Source organism: Postia placenta (genome assembly GCF_002117355.1).
Source record: "Postia placenta MAD-698-R-SB12 unplaced genomic scaffold POSPLAscaffold_18, whole genome shotgun sequence".
Classification (NCBI taxonomy): Eukaryota; Fungi; Basidiomycota; class Agaricomycetes; order Polyporales; family Adustoporiaceae; genus Rhodonia; species Rhodonia placenta.
In genome coordinates this window covers 225,053-246,115 of record NW_020169849.1, presented here as the reverse complement: position 1 = coordinate 246,115, position 21,063 = coordinate 225,053, and the positions used below count along the sequence as shown (strand labels likewise).

The 21,063-nt window shown below is 49.6% G+C and overlaps 8 protein-coding genes across 8 annotated transcripts; 4 read left to right on the top strand and 4 right to left on the bottom strand.

The window, feature by feature from the left end:
• Positions 1–555: 555 nt before the first annotated feature.
• On the top strand, positions 556–1,195 carry POSPLADRAFT_1041646 (hypothetical protein; the record flags this gene model as incomplete). The annotated part of the gene is made up of 1 exon (XM_024477947.1): positions 556–1,195. A coding segment is annotated over exon 1 (214 nt), but the record flags the coding sequence as incomplete, so codon positions are not given.
• A 1,896-nt stretch (positions 1,196–3,091) lies between these two features.
• Positions 3,092–4,688, bottom strand: POSPLADRAFT_1157169 (hypothetical protein; the record flags this gene model as incomplete). Its single annotated transcript, XM_024487139.1, has 6 exons — positions 3,092–3,734; positions 3,788–3,937; positions 3,995–4,109; positions 4,184–4,384; positions 4,444–4,557; positions 4,610–4,688. 6 exons carry the CDS (start codon positions 4,686–4,688, stop codon positions 3,092–3,094), a joined length of 1,302 nt encoding a protein of 433 aa, XP_024334182.1.
• A 1,210-nt stretch (positions 4,689–5,898) lies between these two features.
• Positions 5,899–7,019, bottom strand: POSPLADRAFT_1036876 (hypothetical protein; the record flags this gene model as incomplete). The annotated part of the gene is made up of 3 exons (XM_024477178.1): positions 5,899–6,188; positions 6,243–6,378; positions 6,435–7,019. 3 exons carry the CDS (start codon positions 7,017–7,019, stop codon positions 5,899–5,901), a joined length of 1,011 nt encoding a protein of 336 aa, XP_024334181.1.
• A 1,481-nt stretch (positions 7,020–8,500) lies between these two features.
• On the top strand, positions 8,501–9,809 carry POSPLADRAFT_1156819 (hypothetical protein; the record flags this gene model as incomplete). Its single annotated transcript, XM_024487108.1, has 8 exons — positions 8,501–8,612; positions 8,675–8,827; positions 8,880–8,997; positions 9,049–9,137; positions 9,191–9,290; positions 9,343–9,379; positions 9,440–9,682; positions 9,747–9,809. 8 exons carry the CDS (start codon positions 8,501–8,503, stop codon positions 9,807–9,809), a joined length of 915 nt encoding a protein of 304 aa, XP_024334180.1.
• Positions 9,810–11,395: 1,586 nt separating this feature from the next.
• On the top strand, positions 11,396–12,456 carry POSPLADRAFT_1156735 (hypothetical protein; the record flags this gene model as incomplete). Its single annotated transcript, XM_024487099.1, has 8 exons — positions 11,396–11,431; positions 11,490–11,646; positions 11,711–11,729; positions 11,770–11,815; positions 11,872–11,964; positions 11,991–12,091; positions 12,152–12,315; positions 12,380–12,456. The coding sequence occupies 8 exons, from the start codon at positions 11,396–11,398 to the stop codon at positions 12,454–12,456; spliced, it is 693 nt and encodes a 230-aa protein (XP_024334179.1).
• Positions 12,457–12,918: 462 nt separating this feature from the next.
• Positions 12,919–14,804, bottom strand: POSPLADRAFT_1050056 (hypothetical protein; the record flags this gene model as incomplete). Its single annotated transcript, XM_024479902.1, has 10 exons — positions 12,919–12,978; positions 13,041–13,266; positions 13,408–13,430; positions 13,485–13,528; positions 13,585–13,714; positions 13,845–13,906; positions 14,110–14,170; positions 14,214–14,443; positions 14,602–14,656; positions 14,769–14,804. The coding sequence occupies 10 exons, from the start codon at positions 14,802–14,804 to the stop codon at positions 12,919–12,921; spliced, it is 927 nt and encodes a 308-aa protein (XP_024334178.1).
• Positions 14,805–16,318: 1,514 nt separating this feature from the next.
• On the top strand, positions 16,319–18,767 carry POSPLADRAFT_1050055 (hypothetical protein; the record flags this gene model as incomplete). The annotated part of the gene is made up of 10 exons (XM_024479901.1): positions 16,319–16,460; positions 16,503–16,955; positions 16,994–17,120; positions 17,340–17,670; positions 17,744–17,797; positions 17,857–18,163; positions 18,216–18,262; positions 18,324–18,412; positions 18,470–18,662; positions 18,723–18,767. 10 exons carry the CDS (start codon positions 16,319–16,321, stop codon positions 18,765–18,767), a joined length of 1,788 nt encoding a protein of 595 aa, XP_024334177.1.
• Positions 18,768–19,430: 663 nt separating this feature from the next.
• On the bottom strand, positions 19,431–20,371 carry POSPLADRAFT_1156706 (hypothetical protein; the record flags this gene model as incomplete). The annotated part of the gene is made up of 5 exons (XM_024487093.1): positions 19,431–19,524; positions 19,631–19,796; positions 19,850–19,986; positions 20,046–20,185; positions 20,234–20,371. The coding sequence occupies 5 exons, from the start codon at positions 20,369–20,371 to the stop codon at positions 19,431–19,433; spliced, it is 675 nt and encodes a 224-aa protein (XP_024334176.1).
• Positions 20,372–21,063: the final 692 nt, after the last annotated feature.

The following is a 21,063-nucleotide window of genomic DNA, read 5'->3' as shown; positions in this document are numbered from 1 at the left end:
GCATAGGGAACAATTATGTGCAAGTAATGTGACAAAATGAATCACGAAGATGGACGCACCCAAGGGATAGAACCTGCATGGAGCGCTCATGGAGGTAGTAGATAAGGTAGACGGAAGCTGTCAGAATCCGCCAATCCAGCATTAATGATTTGGACCCTACTGACTATCGCGAGACCACATGTAAGTAGCTCTCAAAATTGCGTCTCGCGAGATTGACGTCGGATCAATGCGCGCGCGAAATGCATCATTAGTGTCAGCTAACTCGGTAAGATTTCAGGAACCCCCCTGTATTGGTTCGGAAAACTCGTCACTCGAGCCGACCCGAGCATATTTTTACTGGTCTCGTGCCCATATTTTCGCGTTACGAGGCCAATCTTTACTAGTTATGGATCGTCTGTCATACATGTCCGTATATGGTCAGCAAAGCAGACTACAATCGAGCCAAACACACATAAATTCCGCGCCTTGCGTCGCTCTGGGGACCTGGAAAAAAACGCGGATATCTCGCGTAGTACTCATCGTATTGCCTTGATTCTTGCTGTGGCTCACTCTGCTCGTTGTTACGGAGGGAATGGCACCCATAATATCATGACTTGTCCACGCGTGACTGTCATCACCTCCGCCACCCTCCTCTGGATGCAGAATTGTTCTCGCCCGCGAACACAAGCATCCATTCGTATTGACGGGCTGCAATCACTCAAGATGGATACTGTGAAGGGCATGATATCATTTATGGTGCGTCCCCTAATGTACAGCTTTCATTTGGTCCGTTCTCTGCGCTCAATCATCACGCAAGCTATGATTAACCACCTGTAGCCTCATGTTCTCCCTTACCCGACGTCTCAGCCTAATAGCTTACTACTAGTGAGTCCCTAGCTTCAAAAGTCATCGGGCATCTACTTAGCAGTTGTCCGTGCGTTACTGTCGATGCCCTGCGCGCGCACTATCGGACGGCATAAACGGCATTCAATGTGACGGACCCCAACTCTCAAAGCAAATTTAATGCACTTTCAGACTTCCATCACATGTCAAGTCCTCCTATAGAGACAGTCGTCTGCGTTTGGCTCACTGTTGGTTTGTCTTATACTGGAGCCACGCTTTTTTCGTAATCAAGCTGTTCTATGCATTGTATTTTGTACGTATGACGTGCCGGTATGTCTCGATCAAATGCCTCTCAAGGTGATTTGGGGCTTGACAGAGCGCTGGTGTGATGTACTGTGCGGGGCATCTCATATAGTCTCTCTCCGGCTGTATGCATGTTAGTTTCAAGTATGAGAGGTGATGAAACCGAAGATCAGTACAACTATCAGCCCATTGTGTGCAGCGGAAGCCGTCCCGAATAGCGCTGCAGTCTCTTGGTAAATGAATGCCAACCATGAATGAGGGGAACAAACCATAACATATCTCTTTCTGGCTTTATATGATATATTACATGGTTTGCGGATGCTGGAAAATAAATCCCGAGCAACCTGTAGCGATGTCATAGGGCATTGGTAGCTACAGTAAAAGTGCGCGGTCGATTGTGAGCATCCATCATTATATACGTAGGTCCGTCATTATCCACAACCAGAACATGGATAGTGCTGGAGCGTCGAACGGTCGATTGTAAGTATCTATCGTTATCTGCGTAGTTCTGTCATTGTTTGCGTCAAGAAAATGGACGGTGTTGTCCCACTCATAAAGACGCTTCCGAATGGCTTCTAGTGGTGTACAGGGAATTCCTCACCTCTTCCCATCTCCTATCAAAATGTGAGTCCTCTGTGATTTCCACATTAATGACCACAATTGATGAACAGTCTGTCTACAGGGCATACACGACGTCTTGCGCTACGCCAGTCCAGTCACTACTCAACTTGATACATCTCGTCTTGAGTATTACTCGCGCTTTGTGAGATAAGTCAGCACCACGGAGGACGATATCAAACCTGCCACAATGGAATATCTCGCGCCTCATGTTCCCAGCGACTTCTACCCCCTACCACGCGCCCGTGTCCTCAGACTACATCCATGCAGTGAGCTTCACGGTTTCGACATGCTTTTCGGAGCTGCGCTCATGGAAATCGATATTCAGATCAACCGCGGCAACTGGGAGTCGATGATTGGACACAGGATGTCCCTGCATGTGTACCGTGTGTACCAATCTCGAAGCGCTTCGAATGGATATGTATCACGATGGGTCGTCATTTCGCGGTGGCACGTTCGTGCAGATGGTACAATCAATGTACTCTCAGCTACGCACGCTTCGCCTCTTGGCCGACCATGATTCTGAAGGTGATCGCTGCGACCCAGAGTTCACGCTGAAGTCCATCAGACGCCTGGACGCTTGACGACGCCGCACCCGTGGGTGCCTCAGCTGGAACCGGCTGGCGATACCGAAGATAACGATTGGGACACCGATTCCGACATCGTGTTATGCGCTTCGAAGGTTGATGAGAAGGTTGAATCAAGGGGTGCAAGCAAGGAGGACGGCTTACCAACTGTCAACGATGTGGACAGCCAGCTGGACGCGCAGGTAGACGACGTTACGAACGACCTGCATCAACTTTTCTTGTTCCTGTGCGCAAGAGCTCTCGTCAGCCAAAATCCAAGTCCCTGCAGACGGTCTCATCCAACATTGCACTCCCGGATTGCCTCTGTTACGTTAGCTAGTCCAGGTTTCCGCAATCTCCATACATGGAAGCTTTCCATCGCTACGGTCAACCGTGTTGCCACTACTATGCTAAAGAGCATCTCATGGGACTGCCTTAGAGAGCTTGACCTCGGGCTACACGAAGAACCGGATCGTCTTAGTCTACTCTTCCATATAATATCCGAACGCCATGCTTTGTGTTTGTTTGATATATCAGAGGGCTGTGAAGTGTCTCATCGGCGCTGCATCCGCTCGATCACAAGCTGGACAACGGTACACTTCGGGGCTTATGAATTGTCATTCTGCTTCTTTTCTGACCACTCGCTCGCTCTAGCTTAGAATAGTGTCATGGAAAGCGTTCACTACCTGCACCTATTACGCGCGAAGCATCCATGTATTTGATTTCGAAACGATCGCCTATCCAGTCAAACTCATGTCATCCCCATGACCCGTCAGCTCAGTTCAGCAGCTCGCAGCACCTGGTTTCTCTGAATCGTTAGACACTCCCTTGACGTCCAGTGCGTCATCGGAAAGCTGGTTCGTGGACTGAGGTTTCGCGGCCGACGGAGGTTCAAGCCGGCGCATGAACACAATTACTCCCAACGTCTCTGCGACGGCAACTGCGAGGAGGAACCAGAGCCCCGCTGCTCTGCCAGACCAACCGCGTTCTCCGCCGTGGGATTGCGTGACGGTAGATTGGATTGAGGTAACGATAGCGGTGCCGGCGGCGCTACCCAGCTGAAGTGCGGATGAGAACATCGCGCCCACCATAGCTGCGACTTCCGGTGGGGTAACGGCAAAGAGGGCTATGCTATTATGGAACGCGGATGTGGAAAGCACGTTAGCTGCCGCGCGAAAGCCGAACCAGATACACATCCTTACGCACTTATTTGTGGCAAACACAAGCGCCATTCCGGCGGTGCCTAGGATAAACCCAGGGAATGCGAATCGCCAGTAATCCTCCTTTGTTTCTGCGAATGGCAGAAGAATTGTGCCGGCAATGGCCAGTAGCTCCCCTCCGATAATGATCCATTTCAACGGGAATTTATCTCTGAGGACGGTAGACAAGGCCATTGCCACGAATGCGATGATCCCAAGTGGAAGGCTTCAAACAGAGCGAGAAATCAGCAGGCGTACATCGTGATTGAGTAAACATACAAGTGTATGGCAGTAATGATAGTCGACCACTGGAGGACGTCTTGATAGTATAACGAGAACGTGAGTTGGACGGACGCCCACCACATGAAGGGTTGCAGGCTAATGATCATGAGGAGGGTGAAGTTCTCGTACTTCCACATCTTTGGCGGCCTGAATTAGATGATGATAGTAAGCATATACCGCACGGAGGCCAGAGGCGTCACGTACACCGCGGCAGCATTCTCTGGAAGACGAGGCTCCCAAAGGAAGAAGAATGCGATGAGGGCGCCAGATATGATGATCGGCGCAATTGTACGGGCATTTCGCCACCCCTCAATGGACCCTGAGGTGACAGCAAAAACGAATAACACTAGCGCAGCTGAAGCCATCATTGTATCAAAGTCTTAGGAGCGTTACCTGTCACTGATGTCACCCCGATTGGATCCAGGCGCCCTAGTTTTCTGTATGATGATTCGCCCTCTGTATATGGATTTCGCCAAGACGGGAGTAAGATAGTAACCATTGCCGCCATAGCGAAACACACAATCGCCATGAAGTAGAACACCCATGGCCATGAGATATACGTCACAAGGGCGGCACCGATGATGAGTCCTATCACTGTGATTGGAGTAATCTTGAGTGAGCAGCACTGAAGGGCGTCGGGTGACTCCGCTAACCGTTCCCAACCGCGGCAGAACCAGCAAATGCTGCGATCGCCCGGGACTGTACCTTTGGCTCAGGGTACATATGTACGATAATGTGCATTGCAGACGGGATGTTGAGTGCTGCACCTATAAGACCGGTCAGCAATATCAAATCGTAGGACATGTCAAGGTTGCTCACCGATGCCCGTCAAGGCACGAAGGATAAGCAAAGGAACTTGTACACGAATGAATCCCGAGCCCAGAGAGGTAAAGGACATGACGAGAGACCCGATGATGAATACCCATTCTGTTAAATGTCCACCATTCGATGTGGGTTTTTGTGAAAACGCTGAGTTGTTTTATGATGCGCTCAGTACGATTGCTTACTTGGGCTATACAGGTCACTTAGTCGTCCGCTCTGAAATGTCTGTCAGCGACTTCAATCAAGGTTTACTCAAGAATACGAACACTGAGCAGTAAAGCAGCAAATGTAAGCTGATAAGCACTGATGAGCCAAACGGAAGCACCGTTCACAATGTGCAGTTGGTTCGAGATAGGTGGTGCAGCTGCAATGAGTGCTGTCGTACTGAAGCAGTCGATGAATTGAGCAAAGCAGAAGACAAAGAGAAGGACACTCTTGCGCCACGCAGACAAGGAAACAGGACCGCGGGGGGCCTCTGTTGTCCTGGTCGAGTCGGCCATGACTTGCACAGTGGTAATACAGTGGCGTGTGGACTGTAACGTTCAGGCAGGACTGGGTCGAGGAACGGCAGAGTAAATAAGCAGCGTGCTCTCTTTTGGGGGCGTATAACACGATGAACTGCGGCGCACTCTTGTCGCGAACAGCGGGAAGCAAGATGAGAACTGCCACACATTTGAAATGGACGGAGAACGCGTTCCACGGACCACGGTTCTTGTTGTTGCCTGTAAACTTTGAGCTTAATGAGTGCACATGTGGCGGGTTTTATGAAACCCCAGCCGACTGTGACGTTGTTTCCTCAAAGCTCCGCGAATGAGGAAGAGATCATTGTCACAAGTTACAGGAAACGATAAGATACTTCGCTCTCAAAATGGTGAGACAACGTGCGACCTACTTCCAAGCTATGCACCAGGCAGCTTATGTAAGCACTGTGGGTCGCGGCTGATCACCGTAAGGTTCATAATAGCATTCTGGTCGAGCCCGGTTCGCGGCTGACGAAGCGAGAAGATTCTTCTGTCCTCGTAAAAATAGGTTGCGCGCTTGCTTTGGCTTCCATGTTCGGAGTTAGTCCGCTAGGCCAGAACTTGATTGTAGTTGTTTACCAATATTTGCTCTTGATGGCACAATACAGAGATCGTTTATTGGGGTCTGCGTTAGACTCGTGTCCAGTCGCCACTGTTATGCACCGCGCGGGGACTTAGTAGTTTGGGGAAGGTAGCGCTCGTAAAAGTGATGCAGTGCTGTCTACAATCCTTGGAGGCTGGCAACGAAACTACTGATTCACTGCTTCAAAATCCAACACTCTTCCCCGTGTCAACTAGCGACTGTTCCAAGCTGATCCAGCCACCCAACGCCTCCGTCGCCACCGTGTTCTCGATCTTCTGCTCAGTGGGCTCACCCTGCTCGCCGACAATATCGGGCGCAACGTTGGCCCTTGGGAAGTTCTTCCGCAGGATAGCGAGGATCTTGTTCCACCCGGTAGGCTCCGCCACGCCCCATATACGCCTGCCGCTCAGTGAGGGGTTGGTCAATGCGGTGACATGGAGACGGCCGTCATCGCGGACGTCGATGAACCACTCTGACCGCATTCATCATTAGCTGCCAAAATTGGATGGTGTGGGTGGATACTCACGAGCTGCGACGGATTGTGCCCATTCACTATCTCCCTTCAAGAAGGAATGGATCCAGACAGCGGTTGAACGTGGCTCTCCGTAAAGAACAGGCCCAAAGTTTGCATTTGGCAGTATTGTCACAATGTCAAAGGGGGGCTACGATGTCTCACTGTAAGAGGGACATGGCGAGACTCGATATACGGGATGCGTACCTTGTTCTCTTCCACCCATGTCCACGCCACCTTCTCAGACAGAATCTTCGCGGCCGTGTAGCGTACAAATCCCCACACAGGCTTCGTCTTGTCCTCTGCTGTGGCATTCTCCCAAGCCTGCAGAGTCGCGTCGTTCCAATCCTTATCCGTTACAGGCTCTGGGAGGAGGGCCGGTGGCTGGTAGCTCGCAAGCGAGCTGGAAGTGAACACGATGCGCTTTATGGACGGCTCATTTACAGAGGCTTGGAGTAGCCCAACAGCTGCCTTGACTGCCTGTTGCGGCATGTCGTCCGAGCTCTCGAGGATATCTCCCGGCAAGGCGACATGGGCGACGCCGTCCGCACCTTTGATTGCGTTTGCTAGCTGTACCTGGCTGGTGATATCGTCCACGACGACGAATTGGAGCTTGGTAGTATCGACTCCTTGTTTCGCATATGCATTCTTGAGCTCTTCAGCGCGTTTCTGATCGCGCACGGTACCGCGCACGCGATGTCCTGCCTGGAGTGCCGCGAGTCCAACGTGACTCGCTATGTAGCCTGTGATGCCTGTGACGACAATGAGTGAGTTAGATTGTAAAGCGGGCATGATGAAGTCGATATGAGAGCGATGTAAAAGACGTGTGGTGCGTTAGTTCACTTCCTTCTCTCCAGTTCACTATTTTGTAAAGTACCTGTAGCTTTCAAAAGTACTATTGCTTGATAAGCGATCGGCATGTATATCGGACTTGCGAACGGCCTGCGAACATTCCGTCATGAATCCTCATGCGACGGCGCCTTTCTGTTGGGTCACCCAAAGTGTTTTCAAAACCTCGGCTTGCCGCTCTTTGTGCGATGTAAGATAGATTGTCGAGCACATTGAGGACACGCGGTCTTATGCATGAGACCTCGATTTCCCGAGACACGGCCTTATGATTCGACCTCAGTTAGATCATAATATAGCGTGCATATATGAGATCAGAAATCTACACCTATCGAAAAGCGCGCCGTGGTCTCCAGAAGTGCCGGGCTTCGCGCATATGTATCAGCACAAGTACTTATCGCCTTCTCCGGGATTCGTTTGAACGCCTTGCAGCTGATCTGTTGTCAGTCTAGGTTCGTATTCAGTTCCTACTATCCACCACGCGTAGCACTACTTAGTCCGAGAGGTGGGATACAGGAAGAAGCCAAGGGAAGGAAGTGTTCGGCGAAGTAGTGTGGAGTTGTAGAAACTAGAAGAACTGTCACCGCCGGCAGGACCCGTGAACCGCCGACCGGAGCATGGGCACGATCCACACGCCGTCAGGTAGGAATGGTATTTTCGATTGAAATTCAAAGAACACCTTTTTCCTTCGGACATCGCATGCTGGCCAATCAGGAGTTGTCATTATCACATGCTCGTAGAGACCGCAGTCCGAGGACACTCTCCGAAAACAATTGCCTACACACACACACCTCACGAACCTCAGCCCTAAAGCCTTCTCTCATTTCTGACCGTTTACGAAGATATGGTCACCAACGTGATATAGTCTCTGATTATCATGCCGGCATATACTCCCGCGCCTTTCGCACGAGCGCGACGACGATGTAAACATCTTTTGACGTGTGTAGAAAACGTCATGCTAAAATTGTTCGGCCCCTGGGTATCATGTGTAAGTGGTACACACAACGGTCCACGTTTGAGAATCCCGGCGTGTGATACATCCGGCTGCCTCGTATATTTGTTGCTGCGCTATGATAGAGGCGACAGTGGACAAATATGGGCTTCCCATTCTCTACTTCAAGCGAGCTAAGACCTAACTTCTTGCAAACACAACCTAGTTACCTAATTGGGTGGGTTCTTCAAGCGAGTGTCAGCTCCATAACCTTCTCGAGACCGCCACACGCTGATGGTCAGACCGCTCTGATCTAGGTCAAGACCCCAGAGATGGTTAGTGTGAACACTCCGATATGCCAAAGTGAGAGTAACTCGCACCCATCATGCGTGAGCTATGCAGTACCGCTGAATGAAGACATCATATAAACATACCGCAAGCAATCCGACTGCAGCTGTGCAGACAAAGTGTTCTCTCAAGGATGGCGACCTCATCGATGAAGGCTCCTCCCACACAGTCGGTTGCTCAAAGCTGGTGGAGGCCATATTGGGAACTTGCCCGAGTGCACAAGTTTCCTACGGGTTCTATGCTCGTGTTCTGGCCCTGCGGTAAGCACATACATTCTCGCTCCTCATTCTTCAGTTTGATAGTCACTGAATCTGCTATGCAGTGTGGGGTTATCTCATGAGTGCAGGGAGTAACATTCCTCCTTGGCACAGGCTCCCAGCGCTGTTCGCCATGTTTCTTGTAGGAAGCACGATCCTGCACAGTGCAGCATGTACCATTAACGACATTTGTGATCGTGACTTTGACCGCCAAGTCGGTGGGTGGATTCCTGTGTCCTTCAATCGGTTTCGTTATCAAGAACAACGCAGAGCGCACGAAGAACCGCCCGCTTGCTGCTGGCACCATCTCCGTGCTTGGAGCTACTATATTCCTCATTCTTCAAGTCGCTGTGTTCTTCTATATTCTGTCACGGGTGAACAGTACCGCGTGAGTAGCTGCGTACATCAGAAGGTATCTAGCTGACAAAGAAGTATACAGTTTTCTCTGTGGCACATTTGGTGTATTCCCACTGCACGCATTCTATCCGCTCATGAAGCGCATCACATATTGGCCGCAGGCCTGGCTTGGTAGGCCCTTTTTTGCGATCTTTGACACGCTCATATTTGATCTATACGCTAAGGGCTTGCAATGAATTGGGGGCTTCCCACGGCATGGCTCATCGTTGCTCCTGGCGACATCAAATCTGTGCCAATGTACATTTTGACTTTCGGCACCATCTGGTTAGTGCCTCGAGCGCCATCTCGTGATGCGCGCATTGACCTTGCAGAGTAGTTGGACAATCGTTTATGATACAATTTATGCATGCCAGGTAATCTAATGCCCAATACATTTCAACTCGACCACTGACACTCAGATACCGTATCCACAGGATCGTAGAGACGACGTCAAGGCCGGAGTGAAATCAACGGCGCTCCTCTTTGCAGATTGGGTTAAACCTATTCTCACGGTCTTCGCAACGGTCTTCGTCGCAACGCTCACCTACGCGGGGATGTCCACGGGTCACGGCTGGACCTACTTCGCACTCAGCGTGGGGGGATGCGCTGCGCATCTTGTATGGCAGCTTCTAACGCTTGATGTAGACAGTCCGGAGGACTGTTGGAGCAAATTTAACGTGAGTACTATGATGTCCTGTAATTCACATGCATAGAAGGACGTTCTGATTGACGCACTAACAGTCAAATGGGTATTTGGGATATATTGTGACGATTGGCTTGTTAGTGGATTCCCTCCGAGTCTAACGTCCCGTACAGTCTCCACTCCAATCTCCTGGAAAGCTAAGAGCATCAGGGTACATTAATGCGTATTCGTGCCTCTGTCCTCCTACTTATGCCTTTTTTCAACTTATGTGTAAAGACTCGATTTAAGCCACACCTGCGCGGCAATGGAACAACGTTGGCCATTACTTACATCGGTCTATGGCACAGTCAGAATGTTTGATGACCGCCGGTTCCAAGTCTGAAAAGCAGCAGGCGCACCAGCAGCTGTAAAGCTATACCACAAGTCAAACATAACGATTTATGCCGTAGCTGCTCCACACGACCCAGTGTTGATGCCGACAAAAACATATCGTGCTTGTCTGCACTATGTAAAACATCAAAAAGACTCGCGCATAGTCTGCGAGGTACTACGAACAATTCCAAGTACGATGGCATGCACTCATCACAATCCCAAGTTCCAACACCCGGGTGTTCCACGATGTCGTAACCAACTATAATGATCAACACGATCCATAATGTAGCCAGAGATGTCACAACGAACCATGATTCTATGGTAACAATCATCTCGTTGAGAGGTTCCGATCTGAAAATTGTAAGGCTTCGAGGATGTGTACACGAGCAAGCCCCACGAGCGCTGCACGCTTGAGATGTAGTATTACGGTATGGTTGGTGGTATCGGAGCTGACCCGAAGTTCGGGCGAGTATCAGCTAGAACAGTGATCGGGCTTAGTCGGAGTATACGTTCGCAGATTCTGCATTCATTGATATGACAGTCAATTTCACATAATTAGACCTCTTAACAGCTATTTCTATATCGATAGATCTACCTCAGAATAGCGGTACGCATAGCGGCGTTGTTGCGGAGTTTGGTTCAGGTCCATGATCCCGCCGACCTGGCCGGAAATGTATTGTCGCAGCCGCAATTCAAAGTAGGCCATTATTCCCAGAGTTCGCCCGTTTCCGCCCCAGTCCGTACATATCGAACTTTTTCAACAGGTCTTACAGATAGCTCGGCGCTGGCGGAAGCAGAAAACTTCCATTCGAATGATCCTGAGCTTCGGATGATAAGCGCCCATACTCTTCCACATTCTGTTCCCAATGGGGATCGATACTGATACACACAAGCAATACGAATTTGCAAGTGTGTGGCAGTATAGACCCGTGTATCCATGAACCAAAGATGCCGCTCAGCACTCCCCACATGGAGATATCGTTTCAAAACGAAGAACCTCACGTTTCTTGATGCAGCACTTGTTTTCGTAAGTTTCCCTCGTGGTCCATCTGTTACCCGATCAGACTGCTTTGTGAGAACGAAGGAACCGTTAGCGGTCTGAATCCTATTTCACTCACAGGTGCCGCAATTCGGACTGCTGGGGGGCAATGTGATTGTGTAGTACTACAATAATGCCATATTAACCAGGTAGCCCTTGTTCACCGATCAAGGGGAAAATTCAGGACAGTTTGCAAGTATCATAATCATGCCTTACACGTTTCGACGTGGAAAGTGTCCGCGCGTGTCAATCAACTGGGGGGTTCAAATCTCGACGGAAGTTCTGGGACATATGTAGTTTCTCGGAAAGCCGTCTACTCAATTCTGGCTCGACACCATGTTGCTCCTGCTGCGAGATTGGCTCTTTCCAAAGGTCGGTACTGAACAAGCCTTCGTCTTGGTACTATCTGCCAATTTGCGGTCACTCCTAGGTCCCGATGGTCCCTCTAGAGCGCGATAGCGAGGGTTACTACGTCGGCTTTGGTCGTTGCAGGCGGCACAAAACACTTCGTATGGACGATGAAGAGTACAGGTTTCGCTCCCATTACCGAATGCAGGATCCCTTCAATTGTGTTGGACGTGGATCTAGTACGTGTCATACTACCTGTTGTAGGGTCGTCCACGACCCCTGCCAATACTCACAAATGTTTAGGTGCATTCCCTAAGCCTCAGTGAGTATGTTAGCGTCTCTTTTCACACGACAAATGGTAGTATCCCGAACAGCTTCCACATGGAGCAAGACGAACTCTTCAAAGTGGTATGCGTGCTGTGGTTGACCGTATACGCCCTTAACATTGGACTGACCAACCCAAGATCCAGGGCAGAATGTGTTACGTTTGCAATGGCAAGGAAGGTGTGGCCCACACTGGCGCTGTTGTAGAGCTTCCGAAAGGTGCCGTGCACACAGTATGTCTACCTCATACTGTCCAGAGGCCTGCACAACATGGGCGGCGTTGTCATTTTTCCAGTTCTGGTGCGATCCGACGAGTGAGGAAGATGTAATCGTAGAGTTTACGGCGCGACCTGGAAGGGGGTATGTATCCCCTATGTCCATAGGGTAGAGCTATCTGACCCTGCACGCACCTGCTTCTAGAATGGACGAAAGGAACATCAACAGCGCTTATGGTATCTTCAACTCGTACTTCGTCGCGCAGAAGCCCGTCCCGTTCCTGCAGGACATGGTTATTTGGTATGAAGCCGCATCTGCGCCCGGACATTTTCCGAAGCCGTTCGCAATCATGGCAGCATATATGTTTGGTGAGCATCGCGGTCCAACTGTCAATCTAATTGATTCCTCATGTGCAACCCACATAATTTCCAGGCGGTGTGATTGGGAGGCTGGCAGGCTATCGAGGAATCTATCCCTTGTACACCGAGCAGGAGGCAGGAAAGGAATAGCTCAACAATCTTTATTTTGGGGGGAAATAAGATATACCATATGTCATACACTCGTTGGGCACACATGTATTCTCTTTCAAACACGTCGTTCGAGATATGTCTGAGCAATGTTCTTTATAGTGCTCACTATCTTCTACATGAATGACTTAACATATCATGGAACGACTCGCTCGTCAGCTGCGCGTTGCGATAGTGTCTTGTTCAGCGTATCGCACTTGTAGATGCTGAAGACCTTCCTCAGCTAATTGGTGCACCGGCGCTGCACTTAGGATAAAGGAGGCTGAGTACAGAAAACATCCAAAAGGGTCCACCACGGAACACAAGGAGTCGGCATTATATTCGTGAGTAGTACTGTCATCAAGCCATACAGGAATAATGGAATCACGGACTGAAGACAAATCGGATAGTTAGTCACAGGAACTCAAACCAGCAGACGTCACTATGTTATCATAGAAACCGGGATTAGACAGTGCTTGCAACAACCTCGCATTCTGTTCCCTTGATTATTGAGATATCTTTCTTCTGCATTGTATATCGCCTGCAGCCAATATTACCGGTGATGACGAAGCCAATATGTCATTGACCTTGTGTGACCCAAGTTCATACAGAGTGATGTCCCCCGACTCATCACCGTGAGAGGTTCCAATCCGCCCGGGCACGTCAGCGGATAGTGAAGTAGAAGGTGTCGTGGCGAGGGTGCTCGGTTGCGCAGCTTGGAAAGACAGCCATACACTCCTGTTTGATTCCACGGAAGTGGGTGCTGGCAGGAACGCGCGATTAATCACGTTCGTTAGGAACGTGTTTGCGTAGCTGTAAGATACATGCGATATCATTGCGGGATACCAGATCAATGAGACACATCCTCACATCTTAGCGAACGCATTGGCACTAGAATGCCCGATATGAAGTTCTTTGGAGTTAGCAATATTGAAAAGGCTCCAAAATACTCACGCAGCTTCGTACACCAAGTTATCCTGTACCGTGAGCGTCAATGTTAATCAGATGCGAATATGAATGACGACTCCTACGGGAAGGGCGAGGCACAGAGTGAGCAGTACGATAGAAAATAATGCTGCAACAATCAAAATCAGATCAAGCGCATGAAAATCTTGTCTCGGAACAGCGCACCTGTCAGCGTTCCTGTTTCTACAACTAGACGGATGACCTTGTTGATGAGAGCATCAGATCGTGGGGCGCCCGTTTTCATTTTGAATAACTGTGCCGACAGCAGGATCAGGTAGGGCTTGACGTCTACGAGCTACGGATGCCTCACCACTATCGTCATTGTTATTGCAATTAGCACGTCCACGAGTGCACTTCCGAGCAGGAATACCTGCATATCTCGAGCTCGACTAGTCATAATGAGAGTATTTGGACAAAAGACTCACAATGAGAGCCCCATTACCAACCAGTGCATGGAGATCTGCCGCGTTATTCTCCTGGAAAGAACCTTTATTCGTTCAAGTCGCAATTGCTTTAGATGTATGCGACCATACCGCCGATGATGCCGCATGCTGTACGATCTTTCAGCGGGAGTATAGCAGTCAGCTCACAGTGGTTAAGTTCATATGTCATGTTGTTCTTGTACCTTTCCCTGAAATCACAGTTAACCCTCGTCGAATGCGGGATAGAAGCTACGACACCTGAACTAACCTTGATCCCCGTTGCGAAACCAGCTCCCGCCTGGACTAGAGAGAGCTGTAGACGGCATGCTCTGTGAAAGGGGCAGAATTGCGACTGAACACGAGAGTACGAACCACTATTATGATCCCTGCAAGGATGTGGGACCGCGCGAGCACCCATATACGCCATGCGAAGTATATTTGCGCTGTACAGGATACCATGGCCGACATGACAGGCACTGCGAACCATGCATCGTGCGTGGCCATCATAGACGCTACGTTTCCGTTATTGTATACATATATATCGAATGCATATGCGGTGATCAGTCCTGTCTGGACTGTTGCGAAGATGGCCATGCCATACACTGTTCAAATGTATCATGAGTCGACGTTTTCAACAAGAATTTGTGAGGCATACCAAGGCATTTGAGCATGAGGCGATCGCCAGGGAAGTAGATATGATATAGATCTGGTTGAGGAAAAGCCGTGAGCGAGTCCGTCGTCGTTGGATTAAGGCACTTACAGATCTGCACTGTCAGAACACCTTGAAGACCCCAATCAAAGAGGATTCCCAATAGCTGTTAGCAGCGGTGAGACATTATTTCGCTTCGCTAGCAATCTAGCATACCTGAGGCCCTGCCCTATAGCAAGGAGAAAGTCAGAAGTCAGACGCTAATGACTCGTCGGTACGACGCACAATAAGTTGACATTATCAGATGCACTCATGATGGCAGAACTTCGGAATGCAGGAATCTGGAGCTTCAAGTACTAACACGATATATAACGACTAGGCACCTTCACCGCCTACTGGTAAAACCAATATGATAATAGAGTGGCAAAGATCCGCACCTCCTTGATATCATTGCCACTGAGAGAGGGGATTCACACCAACAACGCCGACCTCATGAACATGTCTTGATGAGGACAAATTTTTATCTAAACGCCCATATCCTCAGTCTTCGGATATCATTCTGAAGAGAGCTTGTTGGACGGCAGAAGACAACGCAAAGAACGTGTCGTTGGACTGTCATTGGAAATGTAGGTTGAACACGTTCACGCTACAGCGTATCGCAAGTCCACATGAAACCGACATCGCAGTTTATTTACTCACGAAGAGATAAGACATGACAAACATCATGACGTACAGCGGAGACAGGCCGCTTTAGGAAGACATGGGATGCTTTCCCGCAGGATTTGGACGGTTTGCAGATGCAAACCAACAAGTGACTTTGAACGAGGGCAGGAATGGATGAGGTAAGCAGAATGATTGTGCAGAGCGGAGCCCGAAAACAACGTCTGCAATGCCCAATCTGGCCTGGAGAGGGAGGGTAACAATCCAGATGCAAACGTGACAATCCAGACTCTTCGGCGTCTAGCAGCACGGCAACAGTCCATTTCGAGGCCAGTCAGATCAGCCGGATAGCCGACAAGATTTAGACGTCGATTCTATTTTGCAATCTCGTCCAGACCCTTGCGGGAAAGCATCCAGTCTCCCAACTCGAAAGACCTTTTTTTAATATTCAGTTTTGTATCCGCTTCTCGAAAGACTTAAAATAGAATACATGCCTCTGTGATGCGCGACAGCCGATCAGATTGAAATTGGGCGAGTTTGAGCGCGGAGTGGACTTCCATCAGGCAGGTGGCTCCAAGTTCTGAAGCTGAAGCACCGTTGACGGAACTCTCAGCATTCATGAATGCCAATGGTCAATGGGACCCTCCGCAGGACATCGATGTGGACCATCGAATGATAGAAATGGCTAGTTTTACCGACAGGCTGTCACCAATATGATCACTTCCCGCGAGCCTTCGCATGAACTTAGTTTGATGAACTTCCGCAGGCCTGGACATGCAACATTCTCGGAAACAAAGAGCATCAGATCGAAAGGTGCCGGCAGACACCATACATTCGCGAGGCGCTGACCACCGAACCCACAGCCGCAATCACATTACTCGCTTTTCCGCGGGCGTCCTGAACGGGACATCAGGTGGAGACACTGAACCTAGGACCGAGAAGGAATTCTAGTATCCTGATGCTTCGACGGTGATGATGCTCTGTACGAAGGGCTGTTGTATGCGGTTTGTATCGCATGATCGGGCGTGGCTCGGACAACACTCGGGTGATACAGGCGCTGTCTAGCCATTCCTCCTCTTCCTTTTCGCTTGTACTGTCTTGACAGTGCTCTCACCAGTAGCCGTCGACTTGCCCTGCTGGTGCTCAATTTCCGTGCCGCTTCAACGTGATGCCGCCCACGGACTATCATGGACCCGTTCCCGATCCGACTTACATCGCCACTCAGTGGCTCGAGGGTCTGGCAGCCGCAGCCAATGATGCAGATATCGACGCTTTTGCGGGGTCGCTCGTAGCAGCAGGATGGATGAGAGGTACGACCTGTATATTCTCAGAGCATATGTCGACGTGATCAGCCAACCACCTTCAACCAGACCTCTTATGCTTCTCGTGGGACTACAGATGCCTGAATGGAAACGAGAATATTACCACATTCCTAAGCGAGTCTATCCGTGGTCAAACCCGACTCAACGCAGCTGGACTTCATAGCTTCCAGGTTCAGGCAACCTCCACTCTTGGGCCTCCTGCATTAGTCTCTTCCCCCCTAGATCCCAGTGCGCAGGCCATACAGGCTGTTTTTGAATATTCAATCTCCTCTCCCCCGGGTCGCGGGAGAGGTTTTGTCCGTCTTGTCGAGGAGCAGAGGCATGAATGGAAGGCATTGACGATTCTTTTCACGCTCCATGAAATCAAGGGGCATGAGGAGCCCCGCGTGCGCCCCACGGGTCTTTTTCCTGACTTTGTTACATGGGATGAGATCGAACGCGAGCGCAAAGGGGCGATCGAGGGCGATCCAACCGTACTCATTGGTTTGTTTCGGGCTTGTCGCGAATCTCACGATTTGCAGCTAATGTCAAACTCGTAGTGGGCGGTAGTCTCACAGGCCTGATTTGCGCAGCGCGACTGACTAAACTAAATGTGCGAGCTCTCGTGATTGAGAAGGATGCGCGAATCGGTGACGTTTGGAGAAACCGGTAACGTCATAGTACCCTCGTCATTGTCGTCTTACAATCCTGCTTATACATTTCTCAGCTACAGCAACCTTCATCTCCAAACTCCCGCGCACGGTAGTGAAGGTAAACCTGACATCTCTTCGTCTTATTTTCCTGCTGACTCCGGCTTAGTACCCTATCACCCGTATCCGTAAGGTTTCTTACATTTCGTCTTCTCAATATTTACGAATGTACACATAGCAAATTGTTCCCCAAGTATATTCCTCGTGTCAAACTTGCCGATTTCCTAGAGGCCTACGCTACCGGAGAGGATCTTGTTGTATGGACCTCATGCGAGCTGCTTCCCATTCCAAAATACGACTCTGCAAGTAAACACTGGTCTGTGACCATACATCGAGGCGGAGAAAGGCAGACCCTAAGGCCGAAGCACATTATCATGGCAACCGGGAACGGCAAGGCATATAAGCCGGAATTTCCAGGGATCGAGAAATTCATCGGGCTTGTCTATCACTCGGATGATCACCGCGGTGCGACCCCATTCAAAGGTAAACGCGCCGTGGTTGTTGGTGCGGTACGTGCATGCCTTCGTTGTGTACTTGGACACCACTAAATGCAAATATGTCCGCATGCCGACGCGTATTTAGTGCAACGCTGCCGCCGACATGTGCATAGACTTCTTTGCCAAAGGTGCACACAGTGTATGTGTCGATTAAGCACGCTTCACGGACGTGTACATTCTCATATTCACACCCTGCAGGTGACCATGATCCAGCGCAGCGCCACTTGTGTTATCAGTGCGAATGCAGCGGACACGCTTGTGTACGACAGGGTGTATAATGAACGCTTTGCGGTCGAGGATGCGGATTTTGGGAGCCTGTCAATGCCTACACGGTTGGGTCTCAAACTCGCTGCCGCGGGTAGTACCAAGGTGGCAAAAGCGTTTGATAAAGAGCTCTTTGATGGCCTCGAGCGCGCTGGCTTTGCGCTTACCTGGGAGCTGACGCCCGGTGGTGGAGAAGTTGGCGCAGTAGGCTTCGTTGCCGAGCGCGCGGGAGCGGGCTCCAGTGAGTAATACATTACCCTCGCTTCTTGTCATGTATAGTGAAGTGCTCGTAGTGATGGACTTGGGTTGTGGCCGACTTATTATTGATGGCAAGGTCGAGGTAAGAAGAATTTTTGAACTCGCACTCAACATCATCAGCTTTTACTGATGCATTTCCCAAGGTAAAACGCGGTTCGATTGCCAGGCTCGAAGCGGACAGCGTGGTCTTCGAAGATGAGTCCCGCGTCGGCGCGGATGTTCTTGTCCTTGCGTCAGTATCTGCATATACATATACCAGCTTCTATTAAGTCTTTCCCGATCTCGCTAGCACTGGCTACAAGCCTGTGATTGACAACATCAAGGAGCTTTTTGGCCCCGAGATAACAGACACCATTGGCTTTCGTCTCGGCGGGATAGATGAGGAAGGAGAACACATGAGGGCCTACCGGCCTTCAGGACACGCGGGTCTCTGGTTCGCATTGGGCCTGTTGCCACAGATTCGTGCCTTCAGTAAATACCTGGTATGTAACTTGGCCTCTTCATATATGTCCCAGCTGACGCTTGCAATATAGGCCCTACAGATTCTCGCTGAGGAATTGGGTTTGAAGGAGACCGAACCGGTGTAAAATTCATTCTGTGGTTCAGAAAATTATCGAGAGGGCAGTTTACTCGATGACTATCGGAAATCGCAAGCGGCTGTGTTCGAAACCTGCGCAGCGTGAATGTAAACGTAACGTATGATCAATACAAACTGAATCGTCATACATTGATTCAGGCGAAAGGTACACGTGCAGACACTAGTTAATCAACAAAGTGGCATCGCCTGAGTCGGATATGGCTATGTCATCCCCCCGCTGTATGGCTTGGAGCTCTATGTTATTTGGAGACACCCGAAAATCCCTCCCCGGTATTTGGGTCGATTGTGAATCAGCGAACACCATAGTACTTGTGTCATCGGATATAGACAACTCGTTTTCAGGTGCTGCGAGGCGCCGTAGATTGAGCAGGATGTGAGAGCCCTGTGCTCCAGTGGAATTCAGTGAGCACGATAAAGGGTGTGATTACATCAACTCACAGCGAATGACATGATAGCAAACTCCCAGCTGCGGCAGAGGAATAACCATAGAACAAGTTAGAGTGGAAACCAAGAATCAGAGTGTAACTGACTTACACAAAGCAAAGCCCTGCTAAAGGACTGTGGATATAGTGGTACATAAGTAGGTTGATGAGCATAATCGCTGTTCAGGTACACGTCAGCACCGGGCTTTCCATAGCCCGACATGAAACGACTAACCGAACATCATAACATAGGCCCATGTGCCGTCACGCATGAGGGAGAACAAGATTGAATATTGACCAAGATTTTGTGAACTGATGTAACACCTGTAGAGAGTCAAACAGAAGAGCAAAGTCTCAAACGAAACTGATATAATCCTTTGGTCTGTTCAGTATGCCACAGCGCATTCATAGGTAGATGTACCGCACATACCAATAAGAACCATAAATAGGGGGTACATCCGTCACCAAGCATTGTGGGGTCCACTTTGCATTGGGCACACTCAAAAAGCAGGCGACGGCCATTGTAACAGCTACACCAGCGTAGAGAATCGAGATAACGATGAGGATCCATTTGTTGCGATTGTACATAGCACATACTTGAACGGCGATTAGAGTGGCATTGAGAGGTGTTCTCTGCGTAGCGACGTACTGCGAAAGACAAGAATGCCTTCTACCACGATAGTGATGACTTGATTTGATACAAGTTGCAATAGTGTCCATCCTATGCATTGGCGTGAATCCCATGTCTTTCCCTGTACGCCAAATATAGAGAGCGCTACTATGGATCTGTATGTTTATAAACATCAGTGAGTGCTTCGTTGTTTTTCACACACGTTCACACGCACGCTGTGATAAGATACGTGATGTGCCGTAAGAACACATAGACAAATTTCATCCAAAGGCCCCGACGGCTTCCATGAATGTCAAATATAGGTCTACGCATGGCAATCTTGAGCGGAACTACTGACCACCAAATATATTCAACCTGTGTATGCATGTTATCGATGTTTGAATTTCTACGAAAAAGACTTACCTCGTCCGCGAAGTTAATAACAGTATCATACACCAAGAATGTGGTCGCCGAAATCGCGAACTCGACTACCACTAAGAGAACAAGAAGGAAGACGTGAAGACCCAGCAGTGAAGTGAAGGAACGACGGTCGTGGAACATAGTGTGCTTACAGTGAGCATCCATGTTCACCCAGGGACTTGCAAATGGAGATACAGAAATCGGTGAGAGATGTATGGACCTTTTTATGCGACAGAGCAGGAGTAAAATGTAACCCGATGTAAGAGCACCCGAGTCTTCGCAGAAGTAGAGATAGGCAGATGCCGGATACCTATATCTCCGTTTCATGCGCTCCAAAACCAATTGACAGTGAAGCTAGATAGAATCATACGTAATCATCAAGCTTTGAATGTGGAACTCAAACGCGGTTGGAGCAGGATAGACATCACAAATCCATGGTGATATCTTGGGGCAAACCACTTTGACACCGCACATCGCGGTGCCATGGGTCGAGAGATGCATATGCGCGAATTAATTTAGGTATCATGTCTGCGCACAAGATGGGGAATGTTCGATACGCATATTGTGGCATGCATAGCGCGCATTCTCTGTCCGATGGAAGGCGCTGTCCCATGATAACTTACCTGCGACCTGATTACTTCTGCCGAAGCTTTGAGAAGCCAAGGTATACCTGCGCTTTTGGTGGTGAGAGCCGCAGAGTGAAGCTATGAATAGGTAAAGCCAATCACCATCACATCTAGCAGAAGGGCGAAATGATTGAACACAGAAGTATGATGAAAGTGGAAATAACGTGCCAGGTAGGCCTTCCGTGCTGTTCGGGACGCTATACTGTA